At 36.0% G+C, this 23,173-nt stretch overlaps 1 protein-coding gene and 1 pseudogene across 2 annotated transcripts in view; both read right to left on the bottom strand.

Moving 5' to 3' along the window:
- WASHC4 (WASH complex subunit 4) overlaps positions 1–23,173 on the bottom strand; it is a 60,795-nt gene that overhangs the window by 18,932 nt on the left and 18,690 nt on the right. For both annotated transcript variants that reach the window (XM_032836490.1, XM_032836489.1), the window contains exons 14-24: positions 19,892–20,018; positions 15,549–15,674; positions 10,516–10,623; positions 9,160–9,306; positions 8,957–9,036; positions 7,721–7,826; positions 7,032–7,148; positions 4,495–4,663; positions 4,080–4,234; positions 2,509–2,583; positions 2,123–2,227 (exon numbers count right to left, since the gene is read on the bottom strand). In XM_032836490.1, coding sequence (XP_032692381.1) covers positions 2,123–2,227; positions 2,509–2,583; positions 4,080–4,234; positions 4,495–4,663; positions 7,032–7,148; positions 7,721–7,826; positions 8,957–9,036; positions 9,160–9,306; positions 10,516–10,623; positions 15,549–15,674; positions 19,892–20,018 — 1,315 coding nt within the window. The remainder of the gene's footprint in view (positions 1–2,122; positions 2,228–2,508; positions 2,584–4,079; positions 4,235–4,494; positions 4,664–7,031; positions 7,149–7,720; positions 7,827–8,956; positions 9,037–9,159; positions 9,307–10,515; positions 10,624–15,548; positions 15,675–19,891; positions 20,019–23,173) is intronic.
- LOC116854539 lies at positions 14,184–15,532 on the bottom strand (annotated as a pseudogene).

The raw sequence follows: 23,173 nt of genomic DNA, 5'->3' as shown, positions 1-23,173 counted from the left end.
CATGCTAGACATGGTGCTTGTCATCATGAAGTCTATATTCTAGCAGGAGTGACAGACATTTTAAGCAAGTATATGTTAAATAAATTATTAAATATCTACTACATAATTCATACAATGAGAAGTTCCAGTGCTTTGAGATTGAATAATAAAAAGCCCTGACCTAGACTCAGAAAATCCTGAAAAGGTTGAATTTGAGCTGAAATTAAAGCCATAACATAGGATTACTTCTGACCTAGAGATGGAAGTCCTATATTAATTTTCATCTCCTCCACTCTCCTCCAGCCTACTGTTGTGGCAAATATATGCCATTTTTAACAATCTTCATTTACCCAGTTTTAGAAATAGGTGCTTTCTTGTAACCTTTCTTGTGGCTTAAACACTGCTCTTTCTTTTTATCTATTTATTATTTTTTATTTAAGTTCAATTAATTAATATATAGTGTATTATTAGTTTCAGGGGTGGAGTTCAGGGATTCATCAGTCTTATATAATACCCAGTGCTCATTATATCACATGTCCTCCTTAATGTCCATCACCCAGGTACCCCATTCCCCCACGACCTCCCTCTCTTTCAGCAACCCCTCAGTTTGTTTCCTATGATTAAGAGGGTGCCTGGGTGGCTCAGTCTTTTAAGCATCTGCCTTCAGCTCAGGTCATGATCCCAGGGTCCTGGCTCCCCGCTCAGTGGGGAGTGTCTGCTTCTCCCTCACCACCCCCCCACACCGCTTGTGTTCTCTCTCTCACTGTCTCGCTCTCCTACTTTGTCAAATAAATAAATTTTTTTAAAAAGAGTCTCTTATCATTTGTCTCTCTTTCTCTGATTTCATCTCGTTTCATTTTTCCCCTCCCTTCCCTATGATCCTCAAACATTGCTTTTTCTTGATCTCCTTATTACTATTCATGTTAGTAGAAATAGTCTCTTCTTTATCCTTCCCACTCTTAATAATGGGTACGGCCAGTCTCTGATCTTGTCTCTTTATACTCACTTAGTCATCACCAGACATCAGGAACGTACATTCATTAGTGTAACCAACTATTAATGACTATACCCCATGCTAGAGTGTAATCGCCATGAGAGCAGGAACTGTTTTTCTCACCCTAGTGCCCAGCACAGTGCCTCAGACAGATAAAATATACACATAATTATATCTAGTACACGAATGAGTATCTGACAGATGAGGTCAAAGAAAAGTTTACTTATCCGGGAAAGTTCAGACATGACCTCTACCTGGATGACTCCTTATTTTAAATTATATAATCCATCTCATTTCTATATTGGTAACCACTAAAACAGAACTCCAATCACATCTCCTAGCAGCTCAAATACTTTAATTGCTCCCCTACAGAATAATAAAATGACCCCTATGTAATTTCCAGTTATATAACTCCTCCCTATTCCCTTACTTTCAAACATGCTTAATAATATTTTAGTATTTAAGCATTCATAGCCTTCTTCAAGGAGAAATTAAGTGTACCCTGGAAACTTGGTAAATTCAAAGACTTTTCTTGTACACAGAAGAAAAAATAGCATACAAATTCAAGAGATTCTCTCAAGTGATAATGCCAACTTCTAAGACTCAAAGTCTTTTTAGTAAATTTCTACTTTTAAATAATTAGTAAGCCCCCAAAAAAGAGCATGACTGATATTAAATAAAATTCTATCAATGATTCATTTGCAAAAGCAACTTTCAAAGAATATCAGACAATCCACACAGATACATATATTTATGTCAATGTGTTCAAATCTCCAATGCTATTTATAACGATGATCCTGAGAGGGTAAGATATTAAAAAATGCCTTTTGTACCACTGAGCTTCCATCACATCCAACACAATTTTAGTGCCAGATATTTTTTTAAGATTTTATTTTTAAGTAATCTCTACAGCCAACATGGAGCTCAAACTCACAACACCAAGATCAAGAGTTGCATGTTCCACCAACTAAGCCAGCCAGATGCCCCCCAGACATTTTAATTACACCAACCAGAAGAATGGAAATTCAGGTATAATATAAATAGGCAGCAGTGTATGTTTACCAGAATATTCTATGAGAAAGCTATTTGCCAAACCACCAAATTAAATAGGAGTCTATTACCCACCCAACCCCCAACAAAGTTTCTTACTGTTGTATTCATGATTCCTGTGCCATGTGTTCGAATTGAATTAGCAATATGCCGAATATTAATAGTGTTCAAATGTTTGTTATTGCTTGTTCGTTCAATAAAAATCTGCAATGAAACAAACTTATGCTAAGTAACAACACAATCCATCGCAAACACTGGCCAGTTACACAAAGAAAATTTTACAATCTATTTCATTAGAGATAATTTAATTAGAAAGTCATTCAAGAAGATAATGTAATCAATGCAAAGGAATAAGAAGCTGATCTCTAAACAATTATTTTCTGCTTTATTTCACTAGTTTTCCCTAATGAGAATCAATTCTTTGCCACTCAGCCTTCCTACTATACATCCACCCACATTTAAAAAGAATTCTAAAACCTACTCACCTGATTGTTGAGATTGTAGAGGTACCGAGACACAAATATATGAATATTTCTCATAATTTCCAAAACATCCAGGCCCTACAAAACAACCCACACAGTTCTATTATTCTTGAAGACAGACTTATATCAATGCAGTGACTTACTACCAAGATTTTTAAATTACTTTTAAAAACAACTATACAAACGTATGACCAAAGGCTAAGGAGCCTTCTAACTGCTATAATCAGGACTGCCTCCTTGGAGAAACCTGGCTGCTTGTTAATCTTACCCCTTTTGAAAGACAACAGTTATGTTCAGAATTTCAGAGATTCATTACTCAATCATTTCACCATCATTCTTGAGAATATTTGTCTTCCCAAAGATCTTCTGTACATTTTACAAAATAAAATAAGGGCCAGATTCTAAAAAGTAGTCAGGATATGTGGTGATATTTATAAAATACATACTATTTTTCAGGCACCGTGCAAGGTTTTTTACATGTAAGTCTCAAAAAAACATGAGGTATTAGTCTTATAAATCCCACAACTGAGGAAAACGAAGCTAAAGGAGTTCTCCAAAGTCAAATGGCTAGGAAGAGGCAGACCCCAGAAATTTTCAGAAAATCAAATTTTGAATCCTTATGCTTCTTTTAATTACACTAGACCACTTTTAACATCCAAGTTACCTATGAAGAATCCTTCATTTTCCAGTTAATAATCTAATGTCTAATGGCATCATATAAATAGTCCCACAGCTCTTCTAACTAGGGCTCAAAGGAGCATCACAATATCCACTAAACTTTTTATTATCGTTTTCTCATGTTTCAACCTAAAATTCTGTTTACTCACTTTTTCTCCTACTAGGTTATAAGTACATGAGCTGAAACTGTTTCTTTTTATTTCTATATCCCAAAACATAGTTCAGTGCCTAGCATCTTTTCAGTGAATACTAAATTTATAAATGAATGAAAGGATATACAAACTGATCCTGGAAATGCAGTAGGATGTAGGAAAAATTATGATCCTAAAATTTTGGGAATGACTGTTTTTTGATAAATATGATTTCTGGGTTTTCTTAGATAAAATATATGCAAATTAACTAAAAACATAAACTTTTGTACTCATGAGATACTACCTTACTGTAAATTAGCTCACTGAATTAGCAAAGCTAAATGCTTCTAGGCACTCGTCATTTTAAGAATATATTTATAATTATACACATTTAACCATTTTTTCCTAAGACATTAAAGCTTATATATTACACCTACGTTTAAAATCCTTAGCTGTGATCTTAACTTTGTACAATTCTGCACAAGTCACCTCACAATCCAATGTTTCTGAAACACTATCTCAATCTATACAGCTTTCAGATGTCCAACAAAAGGCAGAGTGTAAACAGGAAGCCTGTGGTAAATTATTCATAAAGCAAATTAGCACCATCTAATTTTTTATTCTTGTCAAGTATGTAGTTTTTATAGCAAATATTTTCTTGAGATATAAACACACGCTAAATAAAGTAAAAAGAAAAAAAAAGACGATTTAGAGAAACACTGTTATGCTACAAACACACTCTGCTAAAAACACTTTATACTATACCTGTTCCAAAGTCTGACTAGGAAGATGAGCCTCTGTCATAACCAATCCATAACGCTGGGTAGCTAAATTTCTCATTTCACTGTAAGTGGCCCAGTCATGAAGAGCTACTGTTGTTAGATTGTAGAAGGTCTTGTCTAGGTAGTGAGTTACGTAAGCTACCAAAAAATATATAAATAAAAAACTTTTTGATTCATGAAAATAGAAGAGAAATAAAATTTTTGGAAACGTCTTTGAACATTAAATTTCTTCCTTTAAAATAAGGTACTAGGAAAATAAAAATGAAGAAACAAAAAGGAACTAAAGAATAAATGAATAACATAAAAATACTCTCAAAGTTTTGTTTTTATTTGTTCTTTAATAGTTAAGGGCAAACAGATATAGAACATGACTTTAAGAAGGAAAGCAGAACACTCACCTCGAATGTCAATAAAACGATTAAAAAATCGAATTGGATTTAAAGAGAAAAAAAGGGCCAGGTCTTTCATGCCAACTTTGAAAGGATTTCGGTCATCCAGCTTTAAATGAGTGTGAACAGAAAGTCGTAGATCCTTCTCTATCTCCTTGCATAATTTATCCAATAAATGCTATTCACAAAAGAATTCATATGTTAATTTTTCAAAATAATATTCCGACTGCATTGTTCCTCCAAGGCATCTATGCTTTGACCATTAGAGTTTTATAATCAGTGCAATGATGAAAAAATTTGTCAAACTGGTTTAAAAGTCTAAATAAGCTATGGTAAAATATTTTTATTGACAAGATGGAAATTACTTTGTTCTCCATTTTATTTTTTTTCAAAGCTTTTTATTTTTAAGTAATCTTTACCTCAAATGTGGGGCTTGAACCCACAACACCGAAATTAAGAGTCACACATGCCACTGACTGAGCCAGGCAGGCACCCCTATTCTCCATTTTAAACCAATGATTTTGGGGGATGCCTGGGCAGCTCAGTTGGTTAAGCGTCTACTTTAGGCTCAGGTCATGATCCCTGGGTCCTGGGATCAAGTCCTGCATGGGGCTCCCTTCTCAGTGGGGAGTCTGCTTCTCTACCAGCTGCCCTTGCTTGTACTCTCTCTCTGACAAACGAATAAATAAAAATCTTTAAAAAAAATTTTTTTAAAAAGAAAATAAACCAATGATTTTTAGACCAGGGAGCAGTTAGATAAATTCTAAGTTTTTATTTTCATTAATACTTAAAACCTTTGAAAAGAACTTCAAAAGCTGTCTGATGACTTCATTACAAGGAACATGAACATACAATATAAAGTATAACATTTATGGAAACCAGTAACTAAGAAAGAAAGGTCCTGAGAACTAGCAAAAGAAATTTTTTAAAAGCTTCCTTATAGGAGTGCCTGGGTGGCTCAGTTGGGCGTCTGACTCTTGATTTTGGCTTGGGTCATGATCTTGGGGTCATGGTATCAAGTGCCATGTTGGGCTCCATGCTCAGCAGGGAGTCCGCTTGGGATCCTCTCTCTCACTTTCCATCTTTCCCTCCCACCATGCTCTCTCTCTCAAACAAAATCTTTAATTAAAAAAAAAAAAAAAAAAAAAAAAAAAAGCTTCCTTATTATAATAATCATTTTTTAAAAAATCACAAAATTCATTGCCCTAAAGGTAAGGAAATTAATCATCTTTTCTAGTCTGCCATGAAGTTCTAAATACTGGCCAGACACGTATGTTATTGTTATTTTTTTTTTTTTAAAGATTTTATTTATTCATCTGACAGACAGAGATTACAAGTAGGCAGAGGGGCAGGCAGCTAGAGAGGAAGGGAAACAGGCTCCCTGCCAAGCACAGAGCCTGATGCAGGGCTCAATCCCAGGACCGTGGAATCATGACCTGAGCCTAAAGCAGAGGCTTTAACCCACTGAGCCACCCAGGTGCCCCACGTATGTTATTTTTAAATAAGAATAGTTAATACAAGAAATTATATAAAATTTTGCAGAATTTTATCCAACCTGAATATCATTTATATTGTGAGTTCACTCATTCTTAATCTCTCCTTCCATATAATATTGCTAGATGAAAATTTAAAGATATCAGTGTTTATAATATACATTCCATTAAAACAAGAAGGTATATACTACACTGCATTTGATTTGTTACACAAGTAAATCTTTTCAATTTAGAAAATTTAAATAAAATTTTAGTCAGTGACGCTTCAAATAATTTAATAAAATCAGTTTAAGTTGCAATAACTATATTTCCATTAGCAGCACTCAATTTTCAAACCAATTTTGCATTTGCATTCATCTAATAAACAGAATTTTAAATTCAAATCTGCAGGGGCGCCTGGGTGGCTCACTGGGTTAGAACCTCTGCCTTCGGCTCAGGTCATGATCTCAAGGTCCTGGGATCAAGCCCCACATCGGGCTCTCTGCTCAGCAGGGAGCCTGCTTCTCCGTCTCTGTCTGCCTTTCTGCCTACTTGTGATCTCTGCCTGTCAAATAAATAAATAAAAATCTTAAAAAAAAATAAATTCAAATCTACTATTTACTAAAGTGAAAAAATTTTTCCAAATTCCTTGTCTGAATTTCTATTAAAAATTAGGAATTGGGGCGCCTGGGTGGATCAGTCAGTTGAGCAGCATCTCTTGATTTTGGCTCTGGTGGTGATCCCAGGGTCTTGAGATTGAACCCTGCCTTGGGCTCCACACTCAGTGGGAAGTCTACTTGTCCCTCTCCATTCCCCTGCTTGTGTGCACTCTCTAATAAATACATAAAAAATATTTTTTAAAAAAATTAGTAAAGACCAATTTAACACAATAGTGATACTATAAAAAGAAATCTTTTGTTCTAGACAGTGATTCATAAATAACTTATGACTTATATATAAAAATGAATATACAGTATATATGTAAATGAAAGCCTGCTTCAATCCAGGAAGTTTTTCCAAATATTGAAAAACTTATAACATGTATTTGGAATGCAATCTCGAATAGGATGTTACCTCGTTTAAAATTTCCATAATTTCTTTGTCATAGCAATCCAGAAGTATTTCATAGGACTCTAAATGCCTTGCATGCATCATAGCAGGTACACAGTCCCGTAAAGCACTGAACATGTACTAAGAAGAAAATTAGAATGTTCATGAATTTAGAAAAACCAGAGATCTAATTAAGAAATATCACAAAGGGGATAAAAAAAGAAAAGGAATATCACACAGGTTAATTATCTATCTTTAAAGACAAAAATCTCAATCTGAAGACTTTTTTTTTTGACATGTCTTACTTTCCTAAATAAGAAGAGCCAGGTTTTATTCTCTAAAGCAAATACTTTAAACTAAAAAAAATTCATATTCACTTATCCTTTCTTGTCTTGAGCACTGAAATACTTATTCCATAAGGAAACAGATCTCAGTAACATATACCTTGCAGACAGGTAAATGTCAGACTATTGGGACATAAACTAAAATCAAGTGAAATGAGGATCATCAGGAATATAAGTAAAAAAGTTAGTTCATTAACATTAATATCAAATTTAACTAGGCTAAATGCTTATTAAATATGTACAGCATTATAAAAACATTAGAGTCAATTTTAAAATGATTTATTAAGTCAAATGATTGTATTTAAAACTAATTAGAATGGTTGGTATGGTGACTAAAAATGATTATTTTTTACATTATTCTTCACTTACATGTAATCTGGCTGCATCAACGGCATTTTCATATACATCATCTAAATAAATTGGGAAGACAGCTCGATGCCAGTATAAAAAACAACAGTCACATTGTGTTTGGACTCTACAATGTAAAGTAGTAATTAGTGGGAGCAAAACTGAAGTACCCTCCCACCCCAAAAATAAGGAAAGGAACAACATTCTATACCATAATGGCAAGAGCTCAGTCTTACCCATTTTTTTATTCCCTGTATCATATAACCCAAAATTAGTATAGAAAAGCCACAAAGTAAGTATTTTTCAATTAGAAAAATTCTAAAGCATACTTGAAAAACAATATGTATAACTTTTAAATAGTTAAAATTTTCAGTATTATTTGGTATGACTGAACTTATAATACTTGTACCACATGCACCATTTTACCTGTCCCAAAGCTGAAAAGCAGAGTCTTTTAAAAAATTGTGACAAAATACAAAACAAAACCAAAAACCCAGTTACACTTAGCCTGTCTGTCTATAATCTTTGCCAAGTGACATTTTCACACGATTCTATGGCAACAAAATGATCACTGAGTATCTTACAATGAAGTAGGGTCACTATTTCTTCCAAAGATAGAAAGTTAAATGCTACTAACTATAAAAGTCTCAGCTTCTCAGAACAGAAAACAGTAAGTTTTAAATGAGTTAAAACATTAAGTTTCAAAAATTAAGCATTAAATGAAAACTGTGCTGTAACCTTAATTCACCTAGGAATCGAATTCAGAAGACCCATTTTCCCTTCAAGAAACTTACTGCTCCCTCAATAAAAAGAAAATAATAAAGTTACAAGGGGCTTCCAAATACTAATTCATTTGAGTGAATTCCAATTCATGTATCAAAACAAAATTACAGAATGTGACATGTGACATGAATCTCTACGACCCTCACAAATAGATGAAATCTTGTTATAAAGCAGCAATTTTAGAAGTCCACTAGGCTAGTGGACAATCACAGCAATCACAATTACATCAGGGTCTAGCAGATGCTCTAGGTATCACATGTTCTCATGGGAGTTCTTTCAGAAGCCACCTCTTTATTGTAGAAGCAAAACTAAAATATAATCCCTAGTCATAGTCTCATTTCGGTCATGCTAAAGGAATGACAAGGAGGAACTAATGGTCTATCTAGGTTATATTTCTTCTCTTGCTATGCTAAACAGCAAATTGCTGTTTCTATTAGCCTTCTCTTTCGAATATCATTACATATCCCGACTTACCTTTCTCTAAGCTCACTGATAAGATCCAGCTTTTTCATGACTACTTGCAGTGGAAAAAGTTCTTCATCTTTAAATGTTTTCTTTCAGGAAGGGGAAAGAATGACAGAGAAATTGCAAAAGTAAGGACAGATTTCTTAGGTCAATAATAAGGGAACTGTGAAAGCTCAGATTTCATTATCCCTCCAAAATAGCAATATACTTACCATCTGTGTGCCAACACTTAGTGCCAAAGAAACAATAAGTCGTCGTTGCCTTGTGCTTGGTCCATTAAGAGTGTTTTCAGCCAAAACTAGAGCAGAGAGCACATCAAGACGCTGTTCGCTATATTTTTTGTCAGAAATTACTCTTTTCTAAAAGATAAAAGGAGAGAACAAGAAATAACAGTTTTATTTTTGAATGAATAACAAAAGATTCTGAGGAAAAACTTAAGGGTAATGTTTCCAGGGTTCAATTTAAGAGAGCTTAGACAAATGCTTTCCCTGTTCATCTTTTTCTGATGTTATATGCTTTATTTCTCTCTCTTTTTTTTTTAGATTTTTATTTATTTATTTGACAGAGAGAGATCACAAGTAGGCAAAGAGTCAGGCAGAGAGAGAGGAGGAAGCAGGCTCCCTGCTGAGCAGAGAGCCCGATGTGGGGCTCGATCCCAGGACCCTGGGATCATGACCTGAGCGGAAGGCAGAGGCTTTAACCCACTGAGCCACCCAGGTGCCCCTATATGCTTTATTTCTGTAACATTACCATTTAATGCTGTCAGGGAAAGCAAATGTATTAAGCATCTTTTTAAATTTCCATATTAGGCTTTTTGAGAGGCAGTTCAAGATAACAGCAGAGGCCACATTCTAAAATTTCCATATTAATTTAAGAAGGAAATTATTTCTTTAAAGAGGCATATTTTAAAACTATACGCAATATTGGGACGCCTGGGTGGCTCAGTCGGTTAAGCCACTGCCTTCAGCTCGGGTCATGATCCCAGGGTCCTGGGATTGAGTCCTGCTTTGGGCTCCTTGCTAGGCAGGGAGCCTGCTTCTCTCGCTGCCTCTGCCTGCCACTCTGCCTGCTTGTGTGTACTCTCTCTCTCTCTCTCTCTCTAACAAATAAATAAAATCTTTAAAAAAAAAACTATACTCAATGTAATTTTTTTAAAAATATTTTTTATTTGAGAGAGAGAGCGAGAACAAGAGAACACAAGCAAGGTAAGCAGTAGAGGGAGAAGCAGCAGCAGACTCCCTTCTGAAGCCGAACACAGGGCTCGATTCCAGGTCCCTAGGATCGTGATCTGAGCCAAAGGAAGACATTTAATGGACTAAGCCACCCAGGTGCTCCCACAATGTCATTCTTAAATACAGGAGTGTTAATATATTACATGCTGCAAGTTCAGAGTTAAGACAACCCTGATCACTCTAAGTAACAATCATAAAATACCACAGAGAAAACGGGCCAAGAATTAATATGTTTGAAAGCATGGAGTAAACAGATTAAACTAAAAAAACATATATAAAACAACAGAATAGCAAACTAAAAAGATAATTATGTTGAATACATAATAAACTTCATACCTTGGCCACAGATATAGAATTAAGAGCCTGATGCTGAAGGTGCTGTGTTATATGTGAGACCGAATCAGCCACAACCAAGCTTCTTCTGTAGAACATATGTTCTATTGCCTTAAAAGAACCACAAGGAATATTGTGAAAATCAACTCAAAGCTTTTAGGCAAATTTAGAATACCTTGAAGACCTTGGGTTAGGTAAGGAATTTGTAAATGAGATCCAAAAGCACTTGATATAGGATAAGATTGATAAGTTCAACTACATTAAAATTAAAGAATTTCTGTTCATCAAAAGCCACTATTAAAAACATAAAAAGACCCAAGTATGAGAAAATTTTTGCCGCACACAAGGATTTAATACTCAGAATAAATAAATGAATGGAACATTTTTAATGGCAAATAATTTAATAGAAAACTGAACAAAAGAACTGATTTTTCACAAAAGAAAAAACACAATCAATAAACACTTGAAAAAGACCCCATCATCAACAATCCGGGAAATAAACACTACAAATAAAATCATTTACCTCCCACCAAAAATTTGCCTCCCACCAAAAAAAAAAAAAAAAATCCAGATATTACCAGTGTTGGTCAGATAGGGAACAATGGGAAATCTAGTCCATCGGAAGGTAGGTAAACTGACAGAATATAGGAAACAATTTGGCATCCTCTTGAAAAGCTAAACATGTACATAACACACAACCCAGCAATCCACTGTAGACACATGATACTTGAGAAAAACTCTTGGCACAATTACACCAAGAAACATATGCAAGAACAACAACTTTGTTTGTAAGAGCAACAACTGGAAACCACCCAAAGGTCCACCCACAGGAAAACTACACAGCAATGAAAATGAAATGAAATGAAATGAAATGAAATGAAGTGAAAATCATCCCAACATGTTCAAACACAAAATTCTGAGTTTAAAAAAAAGCAAGTCAAAAATATATGAAGTATTACTTCATTAATATAAACTTCAAGAACATAACTGAACAATGAATGGTTTATAGATTCATCCATATCTGATAAACCAAAAGGAAAACAAGGGAAACGTAAGCATCAAATTCAAGAAAAGGGTTTCCTCTGAAGGAGCGGGATAAGATGTAATCACCAAGGGATGGCACAGGGGGTTTGTGAAAATATTAATATTTCTTAAATGGGATGGTGTGTTTTTAAGTGTCTATTTTCTAATTATGTTTATTAAATACATATGTATAAACATACCTATACATACATTTCTGCATTTAAATAAATTATATCTTTAAAAAAGGCTAAAAATCAGCCCCAAATTTTAATTTCTTAAGTAAATCTAAAGACATTAGCAGAAATAGCTAACAATTTTTTTTAAAGATTTTATTTATTTATTTGACAGAGAGAGGGATCACAAGCAGGCAGAGAGGCAGGCAGTGAGAGAGGGAGAAGTAGCAGGCTCCCTGCTGAGCAGAGAGCCAGATGTGGGGCTCAATCCTAGGACCCTGAAATCATGACCTGAGCCAAAGGCAGAGGCTTAACCCACTGAGCCATCCAGGCGCCCCGCTAGCAAATTTTTTAATTTCAATTTTTACAAAAGTTAAGTGGATTCTCCTGCCTAGAAGGGGTTTTATTTATTTATATAGAATATGCTAAGAAACATTTTATCATATTTTCAAAAGTATTCAAATCACAAGATCACAGCACTTCCTCTGAATTACAAAATGATAGCCTTGGGGCGCCTGGGTGGCTCAGTTGGTTAAGCAACTGTCCTGGGCTCAGGTCAGGATCCTGGAGTCCCAGGATCGAGTCCCACATCAGGCTCCCAGCTCCATGGGGAGCCTGCTTCTCCCTCTGACCTTCTCATCTCTCATGTTCTCTCTCACTGTCTCTCTCTCAGATAAATAAATAAAATCTTTTAAAAAATAATAATAATAAGAGCCTCATTTTGATAGCCTCATATGCATTTCAACACAATAAAAAGGATCTTTTTTTTTTTAGTATAGTTGATATACAATGTTATATTAGTTTCAGGTGTACAACCTAGTGATTTGACAAATTTATATACTATGCTATGTTCACCACAGGTATAGCTACCAACTGCCCCATTACATTTCTATTTCAGTATCACTGATTATATTGCTCAAGCTGCACTTTTTATTCCCATGACTTACTCATTCCATAACTGGAAACCTGTACTGCCCTCTCCCCTTCACCAATTTTAACCAACCTTCTACACCTACCTCACCCTGCCAATAATCATCAGTTTGTTTCCTACATTTATAGGACTGATTCTGACTTTTTAGTCATTTGTTATTGTTGTTGTTAGATCCCACTTATGAATGGAATTATATGATATTTATCTTTCCATCTGACTTAATTCACTTAGCATAATGCCCTCTAGGTCCATCCATGTTGTCTCAAATCTCATCCTGTTATGGCTGTGTAATATTCCATTACATATATACCACATTTTCTTTATCCATTTGTCTACTGAAGGACACTTACGTTGTTTCCATATCTTAGTTATTATAAATAATACCGCAATGAATATGGGGGGGCATGTATCTTTTCGAATTAGAGTTTTCAGTTTCTCTGGGTAAATATCTAGTTGTGGAATTACTGGATCATGTGATATTTATATTTTTAACTTTTGAGGAACCTCCATACTACTTTCCACAGTGGCTATACCAATTTACATTCCCACCAACAATGCATGAGGGTTCCTTTTTCTCCACATCCTCGCCAATACTTGTTATTTCCTGTCATTTTGATATTAGCCATTCTAACTGATGTAAGGGGATATCTCATTGTTGGTTTGATTTGCATTTTCCTGATGAGTGATGTTGAGGATCTTTTCAACTGTCTATTGGCCATCTGTATGTCTTCTTTAGAGAAATGTCTCCTTAGATCCTCTACCCATGTTTTAATTGTGGTTTTTTTTGTTTTGTTTTGTTTTTTTGGTGTTGAGTTGTATAAGTTCTTTATATATTTTGGATATTAACTCCAAATATCTTCAGCCATTCAGTCAGTATTTTTGTTTTGTTGATGGTTTCCTTTGCTGTGCAAAACCTTTTATTTTGACATAGTCCCAGTAGTTTATTTTTTGCTTTTGTGTCCCTTGCCTTAGGAGACATATCTAGAAAAACATTATGGCTGGTACCAGAGAAATTACTGCCTGTGCTCTCTTCTAGGATTTTTAGGATTTCAGGTCTCATATTTAAGTCTTTAATCCAGTTTGAGTTTATTTTTGTGTATGGCATCAGAAAGTGGTCCAGTTTCATTCTTTACATGTAGCTGTCCAGTTTTCCCAGCACCATTGATTAAACAGACTGTTTCCCCACTGTATATTCTTGTCTCCTTTGTCATAACTGACCATATAATTGTGGGTTTATTTTGGGGTCCCCATTTTGTTCCCTGACCTATGTATCAATTTTTGGGCCAGGTCATACTCTTTCATAGTTCAGGGAACATGCTTAAAACTTGAGTAAAACTTTACTAATACTTAAGCTAACCTTTTCATTGTCCTCCTTCTCTCTCTCACTAAACGCTAATTTTCAATAAAGTTTAAACACATTGGTAATTCATAAGAAGTTACTCAGAAAATTTCTTTCAATGGCCAGTTTCTTTAGCCAACTAAGAGATAAGTACACTTTCCCATTTTTTTTTTCATTTTAAACAATTTTATTACACGGTGTTAATATTCAGGACACTTCAGAACACCCTGTACTTCTAATAAGATTTTTGGTAACTGGCTTTAAAGTGTTACTTGAGTATTTTGCTCATACTGGCTTTCAGTCAAAAGTACTACTTGGTGATTGTTTAAAAGATGTTAATTTGATTAAACAGTTTATCCTTCATAACCTGAGACATCAATCCATGGATAGCTTCTATGGTAGTTTTACAGCTGTCTCTTGTAGCTTTGGCAAGTTTGTCTTCTGACTTTCTGTCATGCGTTTCTAAACCCAACATGAAACTCCCTCGTCCCAGCTGAGCTTCTGACTGTTCTAATTTTCCAGACAAATCAAAGACCTGAGCAGTGGTATAGTCTGCATTAGTAAGCAAACTAGAGTAACTCTATATTCACCCAGTATTTATTGCACAAAAGCTCAAGCAATTTGTGATCCAATAAGGATTTGAAATATGAGACTTCTAAGGCATAATATTGTTTGCAATGTACACCAAAGTCTTCTATTTTATTAAGTGGGATAGTCTGGTACTCAGAAGGTCCTTCATCAGGGGGTTTGTAGCCCTTTGGGTATGTCCTAAAGGTCCAAGATTCACTTTCCCTGCTGATACTGTTCTTGCTGGGTCAATTACAACTGCTACGAATGGTTCCTGGAACTGCTGACTGAGCATCTGAGTAGTATCAATCCCAGAAAGCCAGCAGCCATAGCCAGGATGGCTGTGATACCCGCCAACTGCATTTTCAAGGCAGCCGCCCTGTTTGGCGTTTTCTATATACGCAGCCATGGACTCATATGCAGCAGCCTGAGCATTTACTCGGGTTTCAGTGCCCTCTACAAGCAAGCCAAACTGTCCATAATGATCATGGTTTCACCATTCACCTTTCCCAGCATTAAGCCCATCACTTCTAAGTTGCCTCCCGATCTGCCATGCATCACCATTTTCAGTAGAGCCAATGCTGACATTTTGCAGTACTTAAAGTAATGGTGATCCTTAGTCCAGGGCTTTGTCGCCCGTATTTCTTGCTGCTGTTTCTTGTCGTATTTGTAGATTTCGTCGATGTTCTGGGCTTCCAGCAAGTTGTTGGCCAGTTCCCAGGTTTTCTGAGCCATAGCACTCCCAGACGCCACCATCGCCAAGGAATCAAAAAAGTTGTTGCCTCCACAACCAAGAAGCAACTTTACATCGCTAGGTTCCCGGGTGTGGGCTTCAGACCCTTCCCACCACAGGTGCAAACTCGTACTAGTCCCTCGAGGCAGCCATGACACTCCCACAATTTTTTACTCTCATAATCAAGAAGTCTAATATTACAAAAGCACCTTAATTTAAGCACAGGTCAATTTTCAATTAAAATGGCAAGTAAAATAATTTTAAACATACCTTGAGAAGTTCAACAAGCCTGCATAATGCCTTAACTGAGGTTTTGGTCATTGGCTTTTGCATCGACATGTAGAGATTCATTGTGGTTTTAATAATGGTACTAATACTGTATGCATATAAGAAGCCCTATAAAAAAAATAAAACACTGATTATAATTACAATAAAAACTTTCATTTCTTCAACATTTCATTCTCTATGTAATAATTATTCCTCAACTTGCCAATAACTATTGTTTGTAAAGTTCATTTTAAAGTCTGCTCTTAAGATTTTTAAATACTTTTCCGCATACAATATACACACGATGGTGAAGTTTCAAAGTAACCCTTAAAAGTGTATTTAACCCATTACATACCATAAGTTTAGTACTGTTAAAATTATGGTATGTAATTATAGTTAAAGAATCTTCCCATTAAGAAAACACACAAACCCTTCAGAGAAATTATCTGAATGTCAGGAAGGTATCTATTCATCCTTATCTTACCTGCCAGACAAGAGTATAAAGACTCCTATCTGCTGCAGACAAAAGCTAAGGACTCCAAGGAACTAGGAACTGAAAAATGAGAAGGAGAAGGATAGCTGCTCTCTGGCCAGCACATGTATCAAAAGGTATTTCTCACTTTCAAGCCAATTCCCCCTTTCCTTTTCACCAAAGCCGATCACCACTGTCCATCTGCTACCGTGTCCCCTGCCTATACTGGTACTAATCAGAGTTTTTCTCCTCCTGGCCCAATTAGAACAAATTTCTTCCTATCCTTGTATTCACAAAGGAAGAACACAGGTCTTGTGAGGTTTAAAAAATATTCTGAGTGCTTGCAAACCCAGGGAAATGGGATGGAATAAGAAATCAGCAAAAAGAATATTATCTCTCAGATATATTTTCACTTAGATCTAAAAAAACCACACAGAAACATAATAATAAAGATTATTTGGGTTATCAAGGACCAAAGAAAAGATACATGTTACAGTTTAGAGATGAACCTAAACTATACTACTGTGGATATATCCAAGGAGTTGGGCAGAAGTGATATGGTACTGATTCTCAACTTTCTTTCTTTTCCTCTATCATATGTGAGAGATACAGAACTCTCTGACATCAGTGTCACAATGACTCAGTAAAGGAGTAATAGTCAATACAGATGGGAGGGAGGAGTTTCTCTGAACCAATGATGGCTCTGTGATAGAGATGTGCTAAATTAAAGAATAAGAAACGAGAAAAAAGGTAGCATCCTAAGAAAGGTGACAGACAATAATACTAAAGCTTGGGGCATACACACAGGAAAGAGCCCCAAGTCTTACCTTGTCAGATACAGGACTATTACACCAGACTCTGCCCTAATGCAGCACTTAGAAAAGTTAAAAAGCAGACACAAGGAACAGCAAAAGTGTAACTCTAAGGCAGGGAGAAAAGGGAGTTTCTTCTTTGCGGGGTAATGGAGGAGAAAGAACTCATAGGTTGATATCATACCATTCAGATGGCCATTAATTTGCGTCATTTAAAAGGATGTCATTTAAAAATCTAAATGGGGAGGGAAGAGATCTAGGGCCTGTTTCTGTTAATGGCAGAATAAATAAATTGGACCAGTCTTCCTACAAAGAACAACTAGCAAATCTGGGCAAAATATGTTTTTAAATTTCTTAGAAGGCATCAAAGAACTACCACAAAAATAAGGTAATTTAAGGGCAAAATCTAGAAGACAGAAACCCAGAGAGGTGAGTATGGCATTTGTGGCCACTTTCCCTTAAGAGACATCTGCCCATTCCAAAAGAGAATAAAGACAGAAGCCAAACGTTATCTTTCAACATCTCACAGAAAGGAAAGGGGGATGAAAATAGGAGTTCATGGCCCATCAAAGAGGGATGGAGGTCCTGTAAACCTAGGTTCTGGATTGGGATCCTGAACAACTACCTAAAAAGTAAGGGTGAACTCAAAAAAACAGCCATCATGGGATTTAGGAACCATTTCAAATTATCACAATCCATGACTGAGTTGAGGTGATCTGGGTTGCTAGTTGTCCTAGACTAGCTGTACATCAGAAGCAAAGATTATTAAATCTTCTCTAGAGAAAAAAAAAAATCCAGATCTTTAATTATATCCACAGTTTTTCATATACAATGTGCCACACATTATAAGAAAATAACCAGGCATACAAAGCAATGAGATATATCCAAAAACCAGAGAAACAAGAGATAAGAGAAATAGCCAGATAATGAAATTATTAGACATGGGTTTCAAAATAATTATGCTGAATATGTTGAAGGAAATGAAACAAAATTTATTCAGAAAAAGAACTGGAAACTATAAAAAACAAAAAGCTAAAAAGTAAAATAATTAAGAATTCAGTGATAGGTTTAACAGTAGATTAGACATAGCTGAAGAGAAAATTAGAGAGAGAGAGAAAGAGATAATAAAACAAAAAGAGCACTTGCAGACTTAATGGCTGAGAGTTTTCCATAAATCCTGGAAGCTCTACAAATCCCAAGCAGCACTGACACAAAGAAAACTACACCTAGGTACCTCAGAGTAATATTAACTAAAAACCAAAAAGATCTTACAAGCAATCAGAGAAAGACTCACATTGAGAAAGCAACAAAACTGACAGCTGACTTCTCAACAAAAATAAAAGAAGAGAGAAGACGATAAAGTGGGGAGGAAGGTAAGGGATCCTGCCAACCCAGAATTCTGTATGTAGCAAAACTGCCTTCAAAAATGAAGTTGAAATAAGACATATTCAGACAAAAAAATGGTGATAATTCATCATTAGAGAGACAGTTTAAATGAAATACTAACAGATATTCCACAAATAGAAGGATGGAGAGATGCAGGAAAGACAGAACAGATAAATATGTGGGTAAATCTAAATGGACTATAAAAACAGCAGCGGCAATAATACCACCTTGTGAAGTTTAATATAGAGAATAAAAATAAACAATAGCAGCAGGGGTGAGAAAGTGATAAATATGATTAAGTTGGCTTAAGATCCTTACACTGTCTAGAAAGAGATAAACTACTCATTTATTCTGGAGTTGACGGTTAAATGATGTATCTTAAAATCTCTACAGTAACTATTAAAAAAAACCAATAAAGGTATATAGAATTAAAAACCTAATAGTGGGAGAAATAAAATGATGAAACTAATTCAAAAGAGGAAGAAAGGAAAGGAAAAAGGGACATAGAACAAGTGAGACAAACAGAAAGCAATTAGTCAGGTGCTACTTTAAATCCAAATACATCAGCAATGACAGAAAAAGTAATGAAAAGGGATGCCTGGGTGACTCAGTTGGTTAAACATTTGACTCTTGGCTTCAGCTGAGGTCATGATCTCAGGGTTGTGAGATTAAGCCCCACATCAGGCTCCGCACTTAGCACAGTCTGCTTGTTCCTCTCCCTCTGCTCCTCACCCCACTCATGCATCTATCTCTAAATAAATACATAAAATCTTTTTAAAAAATGAAAAAACAAAGATTATCAGACTGAAGAAAAATTTATACTGCTTCAGGAGACAGACATTAAATATAAGGAGTCAAACAGGTTGCGAGTAAAAGGATCAAAAAAAAAATACCATGTAGACCTTAACTGAAAGAAAACTGGTATAGTTATGCTACTATCACACACACAAGACCTACGACAAAGAACACTACTAGAGATAAAAGGGACATTTCACAATGATAAAAGGTTCAATTCACCAAGAAGATAAAACAACTGTGAATGTTATACACTCACTTGGCCTCAAAAAAACTGACAGGCAAATCCACAATGTCAGAGGGAGACTCTAAACCAATTCTCTCAGTAACTGATACAATATGCAGACAAAATCATTAACAAACATGACCTGCTTGACATATACAGAACACTACAACCAACAAATGCAAATTAGATATTCAAGTGCACATGAAAAGTTTACCAAAGTTGACCATAGGGTGGGCCATAATGCCAATCTCAACACATTTCAAATTACCGAAATTATCTTGTTATTTCTAGATATCGATAATAAAAAATAACAAGGAAATCCTCATATCTTTAGAAATTAAAAAATATCTTTCAAGGTAACTCACAGACCTAAGAAGAAATCACAATAAAATTTCTTAAATATTTTGAACTAAAGGATAATGGAAATACAACATATCAAAACAGCAAAAAGTCGTGCTTTGAAGGGAATATAATTGCATGTATTAGAATATACAAATTAATAAATCACACAGATCCAAACGCAATCAAATCAATTTCAGTTTTTAAAAACAAAAACATATCCTATCCTTTCCAGTTTTTTCAAAGGGTTACTTCTATACATTGGATTAACAAAGAAATGACCCCCAAAATATTCTAAGTAAGAAGATGCAACTACCTGTATAAAAACATTACATCTATTGGTGAGGTCTTCAGCAAATTTATCCATTCTCTGCTCTTTAGATAAAATAGATTCCATTTTCATCATCCATGAGCTCACAAAGACGTAGTAAGACTGTACATCTCTAACAAAGGAAAATATTGCAGTTACTCAGCACAGGAAAGAAAATTTACTTCCATTTCTTTGAACTGGTTGGGATAAAATATTTCCTTGTAGCAGCCACGGTTTTCAAACTATAAACATCCTACATACATCTATAATTTACTCATTCAACAAATGTTTACAGAATGCCCATATAGCTGAAGCACTCTTTCTCAGTACTAAAAACAAAAGTTAGCAGTAAACAAAATGGATAAAAATTCTTGCCACAATGAAACTTACATTCTAGAAAGGAGAGCGGCTTAATAAAGAAATCAATAATTAAAATCTATAAGATGTTAGATGATACGTGCTATGGAAAAAATGCAGCAGGGAAAAGAGATAGGGACTTGAGTGGCAGATACAATTTTAAATACAGTGATCAAAGCAGGCTCATTGAAAAGTTTTTGAGCCATGATTTGAAGAAGATGAATGAGTAATCCATGTTAATATATGAGAAGGGAATTCTAGGAAAGTGAATAACAAATGCAAATGCTCTAAAACAGTAAGTAAGTCTGGCATGTTCAAGTAATAACAAAGAAGTCAGTTCGGCTGGAGGTCAGAGAGCAGGGATGAGCAAACAAGGAAATCAGAGAAGTGGGAGGGGGCGGTATGGGAAAGAGGGGGAGTAGAACAGGATTTGTGTAAGAACTTATAGGGAGGATTTCAATGGAAAGCCACCAACAGAGTGACTTAATGAACAGAGTGACTTAATCTAACTTTGCAGAGGACCAGTATCACCTTGGCTGATATGCTAAAAATAAACTATAAAGGGAACAAGGGTAATATTGGAAAACCACTTAGGCAGCTACTGTGATAATACAGAAGAAAGGGGATAACAACTTGAACCAGAATGGGAGACTGGAAGTGGTCAAAATCTGGTCATAAAAGTTGCATTTACTGAATACTTATTATGTCAGCCACTGTTCTGAGAACCTCACACAAAGTAACTCATTCAATCCTCACATTAGCCTTATGAGGTAGGTATTATGATCTCCATTTTACAGAAGAGGAAATTGATACTCAGGGAAGTTAATAACATGCCCAAGATCAAACAACTGGTACACAGCTGAGCCAAGATACAAGCCCAAATCTAGAAAGATTTCCCATCCGGGAAAGACTAAATCAATAACATAATTTTCCTATGCAGCCCAATTACAAACACTGAATCACTCTATCAGTGCATCTCAAATTGCTCAAGATGGGAATTTTTGGCCCAGAAGCCAAAAGTGTGGGAAAAAAATGAATTCCCCTTTGTAGGATCTGATGTTACCAACTCTTTCTAAAAACCTCCTTCAGGGGCACCTGGGCGGCTTAGTTGGCTAAGCCACTGACTCGATTTCGGCTCAGGTCATGATCTCGGAGTCCTGGGATGGTGCCCCACATCAGGCTCTGCACTCAGAGGGGAGTCTGCTTAAGGATTCTCTCTCCCTCTCCCTCTGCACCTAACCCCACTGAAGGGGTTACTCAGGCTCGCTCAAACTTGCTCTTTCTAAAATAAGTAAATAAATCTTAAAAACAAACAAGCAAACAAAAAATACTGCCAAGCCGTCTGACAATCTCAAGAACTCAGCCTGAAGAGGGATTACACCAAAATTTTTAATGACTGTGTTTTAAGGAGTGAAACCTAGCATCAAATCTCAGAAAAATTTCTGCTGAGCCAGGATTCCATTAAACAAATAACACCAACCGCTGCATTTTTGGCTTTGCCTTGAATGGTGCTAACATTATTTGACTTGTGGATTATTCAACTTAAAAGTGTGGAACACAGAGAAAGAGTAAAGTCCTAGGGCAATGCCTCCACTTTTGAGGAGGCTGTGATCAGTATTCAGCAGGGACATAACATACAGGAAGGAACAGAAAAGTCACAAGCAAGGACAGAAGGGAGAGGCCTACATTACGGAGTGCTCCCTGACGATAATCGATAACATTATGAAGAAGGCTAATACCGCAGTCAAAGGCATTCACTCGGTTTTAGATCAGACTATGCAGAACGAAGCAGAAGTTTGCCTGTTACTCCACCCATTACTACTCCCTCCAGACACCAGATGATCTTCATCTCTTGCAAATACATAAAAATGAAACTGCTTCAAGCCTTAAAAAGCAAGTTCATTGACAAAGGGTGTCCAAAAATAGCCAAAGGTCTGTCATATGGTCAGCTTCATTTCAAAGTATGAACAGGAAAAATACTAATGAGAAAAAATTTCCTGTCCCAATATAAAACACAAAATGGTGTCAACATTTGTATGTCAACAGAGGTTTGAAACGAAGGTTCATACCTCTATCCTTTAAAGTCAGTGTTCCCAGGGTCGAAATGGTTGTGAAGGAAAAGCAAAATGTAGCAACACACCTACAAACCTTGAACCCCAGTCAAGAACGTGGCTGGGGCACTTGGCCAGCTAGAGTCTAGTGCATAGTGGGAGGGCAGGGAAACTGTCCCCCACTGCTTCCTTCTCACTTACGTAATGAACTCTGGAACCTTACTGGGAGAGCTCTCAGTAACTCCCTCAACTTTTCCTAAAATATTAGACAAAACTTATGCTGATCACAGTGTTTCCTCTCTTCCGAGGTTTCTTTGGGAGAACTGCAAGGAGACTGAAAAGGACACTATCCCCTTTAGCTCCCTGAAAGGACACTTCAGCTCCCTGGAGCTCTGTGGTGACTGTATCTTTAGAATCAAATAATTTAGAAACATAAAATGTTATCGGGGAGGGGGGGTGTCACTGAAAGTCAACTTCTTCAGTCTTCCGCCTGATAAGCCTCCCTTCCTACAGCATCTTGGACCACTGGTCATCTACAGTCTACCTACTCAGCTCGAGGGAAAGAGCGCATTAGCTCTCAGAGCAGCCTGTCTGACTGCTGCAGACGCGCTACAGGAGGACTGGTACAGGTCTGCATGCCTTCTCTAACACGTACTTAGTTGTGTGATCTGGTGAAGTTCACTTCTCTAAGCCTCATTTTCTTTATCTAAAAATGGGATAAAACGAGGACTATAGAGTAGCAGGTAACAGCTTGTGCTCTAGAGTTGGGACTGTCCAGCTCCGCCATCTACTAGCTGCTTAAATTTGGGTAAGTTTAATCTACTTCAATTTTCTCACCTATAAAATGGCCATAACAACAGTATCTACCTCATAAAATTCT

This window comes from Lontra canadensis, unplaced genomic scaffold, assembly GCF_010015895.1.
Source record: "Lontra canadensis isolate GAN:19392208 unplaced genomic scaffold, GSC_riverotter_1.0 scaffold93, whole genome shotgun sequence".
Taxonomy (NCBI): Eukaryota; Metazoa; Chordata; class Mammalia; order Carnivora; family Mustelidae; genus Lontra; species Lontra canadensis.
Note: the sequence above shows the minus strand (reverse complement) of the source record. Positions and strands in the feature narration are given on the sequence as shown.